Here is a 7,546-nt window from a genome sequence, read left to right on the forward strand (position 1 = left end):
CCGTATACGTTCAAAAAGGCACCACAATCTGCTGTTGTCAATATAAAATATCATCTAAATTAAGTGCATCATAAGATGACACTACCGAGTTCTGATATGAAAGAAGGTAAACACTAAAAATTGCAGTACAAAATCCCAGATAAATGCATTGCCTGTTGGTTGGGGTATAAGAAAAATCCAAACAAAGATAAATTTCAAATGACTAATCATTTCAGAAATGTCCTGGTTTCCCCAAAATGAGTACATTAGTAAACCCGATAAAGGCATCATCGCCACATTAAGCAAGGAGGTCGGTGCAACTTCCTGTCGATATTCTGTTGAACTAACACGAGAAACAATTGGCTATCAAATAATGATGGCTTTTTAGAAGGAGATTCTGATTGGTCTTGGGGTGTCTAAGCAAAATCTAGAATGGAAAGAAGTAACAACTCTGGATTCCTTGGATATCGGATTGGAATATATTAAAATTCAAACATAGCTCACATCGAGGTCGGGGGATGAAAAATTCATTTATTTTGTTTAATTACCTTTAGCCTCGGAGCCATGTTCGAATTTTAATATATCTAAAATGGCCAATTTTAAAAAATGAAAACACACCATTGTGATCAGCTGTTTTGCAAACAACCAAGAATATTTTGAAGTCTTTTAATTCAAACGAATTCGAGAAAATAGTGGAAACATGTACTTTTGTGAAAAATTTGGTATTGAGTTGAGGAACCCTCTCTTGTGGCCTGCTAGCGCAGAAATATTTCGAACACTTCCCGCTTCTTTCGATTTCTCCCTCTCCCCCTCCCGAAAAATAGAATCATTTAGGGTTGTTCTGGGGGCAGAGCCAGAGATATCAAAAGAGCTCGAGGCGATTTGCTTTATTTTTTCTTAAGAAGTATTGAGGCCGTTTCAGCAAAATCTGCCCATATGGGGGGGGGGGGGGGGGGGGGGGGGGTATAGTACAGACTCTATATTTAGTTTCTCGTTGATCATCGTCTGGAACGCGGATAACCGAGTTTTTAGCGAGGCAACACCTGCGAACTCCCAACGAGAGTGTTTTGATGAAGTTAAGTTGACTCGGAAAAAGCAAATTATTCCTTTTCGAAAATATTTCTCAAATATAATCATAAACACATAAGGTGTAACTTCACCACTCTGTCACTAGGCTTATCTAAACACACCTACCGACCAATGAGAGCACGCTACTATCTTAAATATCCTCTTAGAGAGGAAATGACTACGATCAGTTTAAATTGAGGAAGTCACTTCATTTTATTGCATTGGTTCTATTTATTCGTTTAGTTTCCTAAATAGCTCGGCCAATATTCAATTAGGTTACCACGTTTACCACCTTCTTGGAAATCTGCTGATAACGTGCCGATCCCAAAGCAGAAACCAATTAAAGACGTAAATAAACACGTGCGTCCCATCTCGTTAACGTCCATTATTATCAATATAGGCGGCCAAATAGAAAATCGGCCTCTTCAAAACACACGCTCAGCGGGCCGCAAAAGACTGACAGCGGGCTGCTAATGCATTATCAGCCCTACAGCTGATTGGTTCTTGCTTCATCATCCGATGGATTTGCAGCATGGATATTTTTAAGGTTAACTTTGTGATATGCCTATTATTTATAGACGATTTTAAGCATTTTTTCGGTAATTTTCAATAAGTTCACTGGACTGAGTTGATTCTTTAATAGCTTGTTCAATCAACACCTACATGATGATTTGAAGTGACTTTGAATTCGTCATTCACTTAGCTTGTATTATTAAAACTCGCATTCTTGATATCATTTGGCCTTGTTTAGTGATAATAATGATAATGCCATGACTTTTTTCGGGAATATTGTTTATTTGCGCCCTTGTGGTGTCATTTGCGCTCGGGCCGCAAATGACACTACGCGGGCGCAAATAAACAATATTCCCTCAAAAAGTCATGTTATTCCCTTATTCTCTCTAAGGTGGCAGAGGAGTTTGTTGTTGTGGAATACTTGCGACCGTCAATTGTCAAGGAAATTGGAGACAACCAATTTGGGGCTATCCCAAAATCTTCTACAACACATGCATTAATCAGTATGGTGCACTCCTGAGCCAAACACACAGACGGTACAGGATCCACCGTTAGGGTCGTCTTATTCGATTACCGGAAGGCTTTTGACTTCATAGACCACGCGCTTCCCGCTGGGAAACTGCTCGCCTTGGACATACCGGTTGGCGTATCGTTTTGGATCATCGACTTCCCTACTGATCGTACGCAGAGAGTCAAGTTGGGAGAAGATTGCCTGTCCGAATGGAGGAATGTACCGGCAGGGGTGCCTCACGGAACCAAGCTCGGGCCGTGGCTGTTTATTCTTATGATCGACGACACCAACGCCAGCAATACGAATCTGTGGAAATACGTGGATGACACAACTATTGCAGAATGTGTTCACAAGAAAGAAGGCAGTCGTATTCAATCTGATGTGGAGGAACTGATTGCTAAGTCTAATCAAAATAAGCTCCAGCTAAATGAATCGAAATGTAAGGAACTGCGGATTTCGTTCGCTAAATCAGCCGCGGACTTTGCTCCAATTGTTATCAACAGGAAAGCAATAGAGGTAGTGTCTAATGTTAAGTTGTTGGGGCTAAACATTTCCTCCGACCTTCGGTTGAACTGTCATGTTGCTGAAATAAGTAAAAAAGTTGCAACTCGATGATATTTTCTTAAACAACTGAAGAGAGCGAATATTTCCACAAAAGATCTGCTAATCTTTTGCAGGACTTGTATCCGCCCAGTAATGGAATACGCATGCCCGGTGTTTCACAACGCGCTTCCTGCATATTTATCTGTTGAGTTAGAATAGCTACAGAAACGTGCCATGCGAATTATTTTTCCGTTTGTTCCATATAGCGACGCATTAAATCAAGCCAACTTGAAGACGCTCTCCCAACGCAGGCAGTCTATCACAACTAAGCTTTTTGATTCCATCACCTGTAACTCAGACCATAAACTGTATAACCACCTGCCTCCTCAGAACAACTGTGAACTCAATTTGAGACGAAAGAGGAAATTTAATTTTCCTCTGGCTAAGACGAAGAGACTCATGAATACATTCATATATAGTAATTGTAGTTAATCTGTGTACATTTTTCTTATACTTTTCTCATACTTTTATCAGATTTTATTATTGTAACGATTAATCTAATTAAGCTTTTGGCTGCGATTTTAATCAGAATAAACTATCTACTCTACTCGTAATTTAAGCGAAGTTGGGCGGAGAAATTCAGGGTTGAAATGTTTGAGGAAGCTGTAGGCGTCACAACTTCCCTATACAGTTTCATCCTAGCTTATCCAGAGGTGGCAAAGGGTTTTTGCGTGACGCGTGATGGCCCCAAAATATGTAGGTGACGTGTGATTAAACCCAAATTATCCACGTGACGTGAACCAGACATCACAACGAGATGCGTGATTTGCTATTTAACCAGCGTGTGAAGCGTGATTTACAAGACCTACTAATTAGATTTCCGTGATAAGTGAACGCTCTTTGACCTAGAAAGATACCAATCTTTCAAGGTAAATAAAGATCATAAACCGTGGCACTGTTTTCCGGTCTTTTCCGTCCTTTGCTGACCTACGTTTAACTTTTGATGTCTTTGATCTTCGTGGTAATAAAGGTAGAGACACACTGGCACAGACTCGCTCTGTAGCTTTTTGTGGTCGCGTCGCATTATCGCCTTCAAATTATATCTTTGCTCTCACAAGCATGTCTTTAAGGAATTTTTCCTTTTTGTAAGAGATGATCGGAGGTTTTGCAAAAAATTGTTTATTCCTCGGAACTGCTGCTTCCCGAGGTATTTTCAAAATATTCACACCACAAGCGTTCCTAGCTCACTGTTATTCCTGTTGTAAGACGAAGTCAAGGCTGCGCACTTCGATTACGACCGTTGTATAACAGTGAAAGCAAAGCAAGCTTAAAACGGCAGAGAACGCCAGAAACTACAACGGACACAAAAGATGTGAGTAAATTCTATTGATTTAACGTGTAAAATGGTCATATTTCGAAATATTTATCGTCGGAAATCGACCATATTTCGTTACCCATAACATGTTCAAATTATCAACGGTTCCTCCTGTAAGTGAACACCGAGTCGCACAACACGTGACGCTTTCATGAATTAATCGTTTGCTTTTTATCGAGACGTGAGCTTGGGTCGCCTTTGTTCACACGAATCTGCACTCGAACTATCGCAAGAAGCCTTGCATCTCTCTGCTGTTTTTCTTTCGATATATTAACGAGCGAAGTTAGAAATTAACCAGGCGCTAATCTTGATTGGTCGATGTGCTCTCGTGGGGAGTCCTAGTTCGCGGTAAATTCAAACTAAAAATAGACTTGTCTGTGAAAACGCCGTGACAAAAATACAGGGCAGTTGAAGGCTCCAAGTGATGGGCTCCTGATGTTGCAACTGCATATAATGTGGATGTCTTTAATAAAACTTGAGATAATACCTGGATTTAATTTTTTCATCACAGAAATCAATTACAAACATCGACCAAGTTTCTCTTTAGTTTAAAAGCTGAGTTAATGTTGTTAAGAAGTGGGGAAAAACACGAGACGGCTTTACAACAGAACAGAGCACAGTCAAGGCTTCTCTATTTGTAAAGTGGGTGTTTCAGATGAGAATGGAATAAACATACCTTCTTGATAGCCCAATAAAACAAATAGTATCAACTAACCTATAATCTGCAAAAAGCTTGCTGAAGCGTCTTAGAGTGAGCTCCCATCTCCGATAAGTCCTCCCTCCGGAGTGGCCGGTAAGAATGAAATATATAAGAGGCTTATAAGAGAGGCTAAGCAATTTTTCAGGTTGGATTTTAATTTAAGCAATATTGGCCAATATGTACCAAGTACATCTACAAATCAACTTAAGGCTCAGGATGTTCGAACGATACACGCACCAGATAAATCACTGACCATTGAAGACTGGCGTCGTTTGTTTTGCTTACAAACGACTTGAACTCTTTCTTTATGAAATCCTTTTTTATGAGAACGTTCAGACTGAGATTAATAAAAATTTTAAGAACATACTAAGAACATACTCAGACTGAGAGTCAGTTAAGAATGTCTTTATTTTTCTCTTTTTTTGTGTTTGTGTGTGAGAAGTATGAAGTAAGTAAGAAGTATGAAGTAAGTCAATGAAGGTGAAGGAAATGTAAAACCGTGATCTAAGAGGACAATTTACTCACGTCCGAATAAATTTATTGAAATACTTTACCACACAACTTTTAAGAAAATGTTAAGAACGGTAGAAAAAAATGAATAAGAACGTTCAGTCTCAGTTTCAAACTTAGACGTTCTTATGAAAAGAAAGGGTGATTCATTGTCAGCGCTATCCAGTCTCGGATTGATAGTCCTTAAAGATGATATCGTTAACTTCATGAAATATCCGGCGATTTCACAAATTACTTGTTTGCAAAAAAAAAGCCTTAGTCTGGACAGCAAGTTTGAAGTCTATGTCTTTATTTAGTAGGACTTCAGAAAATGAGTAAAAAGAGTAAAATTTTCGGGTAAATCTTTGAACTGTAACTAACAAGGTTAACGTAACAACTGAAAGATTTTTACCACTTTAAACCAAACGTTATCAAACTGAATGCAAACTATTGGAAAATGTAAACAAAATACGATACATGGGATTGCAGATTGAGTGCAATTTATAGTTAAAGCTTTTAGTCCTAAACATTTTTAGTTTTGATAGCTACTGATAATTTTGAATTGGTGTGTTCTTGAGCTTTGGATTGTTAAGGTAATGTCAGCTCTCACGAGGTTCTTTGGTTCCTTCGTATGCCATTATTAACCCTTTCCACCCTAACATCAATATGGATATTCTCTATACTGTTCTTGATACATTTCCTGAGGTGCTGGCAAGGAGGAAATGTTTCATAATCGAAAGCATCTCAGGTGGTGTTCATTTCTTTTATTCTTGTGACCTTAATGTTTGAATCAGGTGTGATATTATAAGGAGAAATTATATGCTGGTCAAAGGGTTAAATTAAAGGGTACTTGGGAAATGTTTGGGAAAGATAACTAAAAGATTGATCTTATAATCCTTTATCAGTTAGTTGAGAGTATTCTCCAAAGGAATGCTGTCAATGGTAGAAACAATATCCTAACAACTTGGGTAAAAGTCAACAGCAGAGTCAAGTGTTGACCTCAAGTTGTCTTTACCCTGATTAAGATTTCTGCTCAAGCTGTTGAAGCACCGGTCACTTCTATTGCAAACAGTTCTTTTTGGTACCTCTTTCACAAGGATGATCAGAATATATGATCAACTTCTGGGTTCAAACCATTTATATAAAAAATACTGGTAGCTGCAAGGTGGTTGTCTCTGATGGAAAACAAGATCAGGGACAATTGATTATGAATACTATAAACAACCTGACAGTTAATCTTTTATCTCCCATGATCTGATCGTCAATTCTCCCCTCTAGTAGCTGCATATTTCCTTGTAAATACGTTACAAGAATTTGGTGTTAGATTAAAGATAATGTCTTCCACCTGATAAGTTTGAGTACGTATTCTCATGACCTGTTTGCTGGATAACGTTTAGATATTACAGGGAGAACTTACGTTTAAATCACTTTTGGGAACTATGGTAATCTTTAATTTTTTTCAGGGATACAACTTCAGACCTTTTTTGGTTTACAGTTAAATCAACGCTCACTTCATCAAAGTTATACCAGTGAGGACATCTATATTATGAAAATAAAGACTGTTGCAATAGCAAAAATTGAGTACCTTGCAAGTACTGTTATTCTGAATAAATGCTAACATTGACCTGTAAATTGGTTCGAAAGATGTGTCATGATTTGAAGTTCAGTTCAGCTATTTCATTTACCAATGATTTAACTCTTTGACTCCCATAAGTGACCAAAACATAATTTCTCATTACAATACCAATGTAGTATCAAGCAGACAAGTGATGAGAATAAATGAAAATATCAATTGGGGATTAGCACAGTTGATCCAATACCAAATTCTCCAAATTAACTGCGTAGGAATTGTATAGTAGAAAGTAAGGAGAATTACAAATGAGATCTTGGGAGTAAAAGGGTAAAGTATGTGACCTTGGTGCTAAAATGAGTCAAATTTAAGACAGAGTTAGTTAGAAAATATTTGATATGGTAATGTTGCGTTTTGTACCTTTCCTGCTTCATGTATTATTGCTTAAACTACTTTTTTTCACTGAATTTGTGAGTAATTTAACATGACTGATTGCTCAATGAAAGCTAATGCCTTTGCAGCAAATTTACATTGAAGAAGCTATGAAAATCCAAAATTTTTTTAATACAATTATCTGTTTAATGTTTCTGTCTGTTTTGGGAACAGTATAGTGCTATATCTCAACTGTTGCACTGTATTTTAAGACTGATGGGAATCAAAGTTTTTTCTATTGTAGCAGTTTGGCAAGTAGTTTTGCTTTTGTGGAAAAATTATTATGAAAGTCATCTACATATTAAATATAGGATGAGCTTAGTATTTAATTGCTATTTAAATTTCAGACATGAAGTAGCATAATCA

The 7,546-nt window shown here is 37.6% G+C and overlaps 2 protein-coding genes across 2 annotated transcripts in view; one reads left to right on the forward strand and one right to left on the reverse strand.

Moving 5' to 3' along the window:
* LOC131795391 (fibroblast growth factor receptor 2-like) overlaps window positions 1–210 on the reverse strand; it is a 30,084-nt gene extending 29,874 nt beyond the window's left edge. The window contains exon 1 of the mRNA XM_066168350.1: window positions 153–210. Coding sequence (XP_066024447.1) covers window positions 153–210 — 58 coding nt within the window. The remainder of the gene's footprint in view (window positions 1–152) is intronic.
* Window positions 211–217: 7 nt separating this feature from the next.
* Window positions 218–2,686, forward strand: LOC136281856 (uncharacterized). The gene is made up of 3 exons (XM_066168895.1): window positions 218–289; window positions 1,952–2,063; window positions 2,157–2,686. Exons 1-3 carry the CDS (start codon window positions 218–220, stop codon window positions 2,684–2,686), a joined length of 714 nt encoding a protein of 237 aa, XP_066024992.1.
* Window positions 2,687–7,546: the final 4,860 nt, after the last annotated feature.

Source organism: Pocillopora verrucosa, chromosome 6, assembly GCF_036669915.1.
Source record: "Pocillopora verrucosa isolate sample1 chromosome 6, ASM3666991v2, whole genome shotgun sequence".
NCBI classification, from domain to species: Eukaryota; Metazoa; Cnidaria; class Anthozoa; order Scleractinia; family Pocilloporidae; genus Pocillopora; species Pocillopora verrucosa.

What these genes read in the sequence shown, in the direction of transcription:
- LOC136281856 (XM_066168895.1), top strand. Translation starts at nt 218, where the DNA reads ATGTCCTGGTTTCCCCAAAATGAGTACATTAGTAAACCCGATAAAGGC. An exon ending in TCGCCACATTAAGCAAGGAG is followed by an intron (nt 290 to 1,951) that starts GTCGGTGCAACT and finishes ATTCTCTCTAAG; the next exon opens with GTGGCAGAGGAGTTTGTTGT. An exon ending in TACAACACATGCATTAATCA is followed by an intron (nt 2,064 to 2,156) that starts GTATGGTGCACT and finishes TTGACTTCATAG; the next exon opens with ACCACGCGCTTCCCGCTGGG.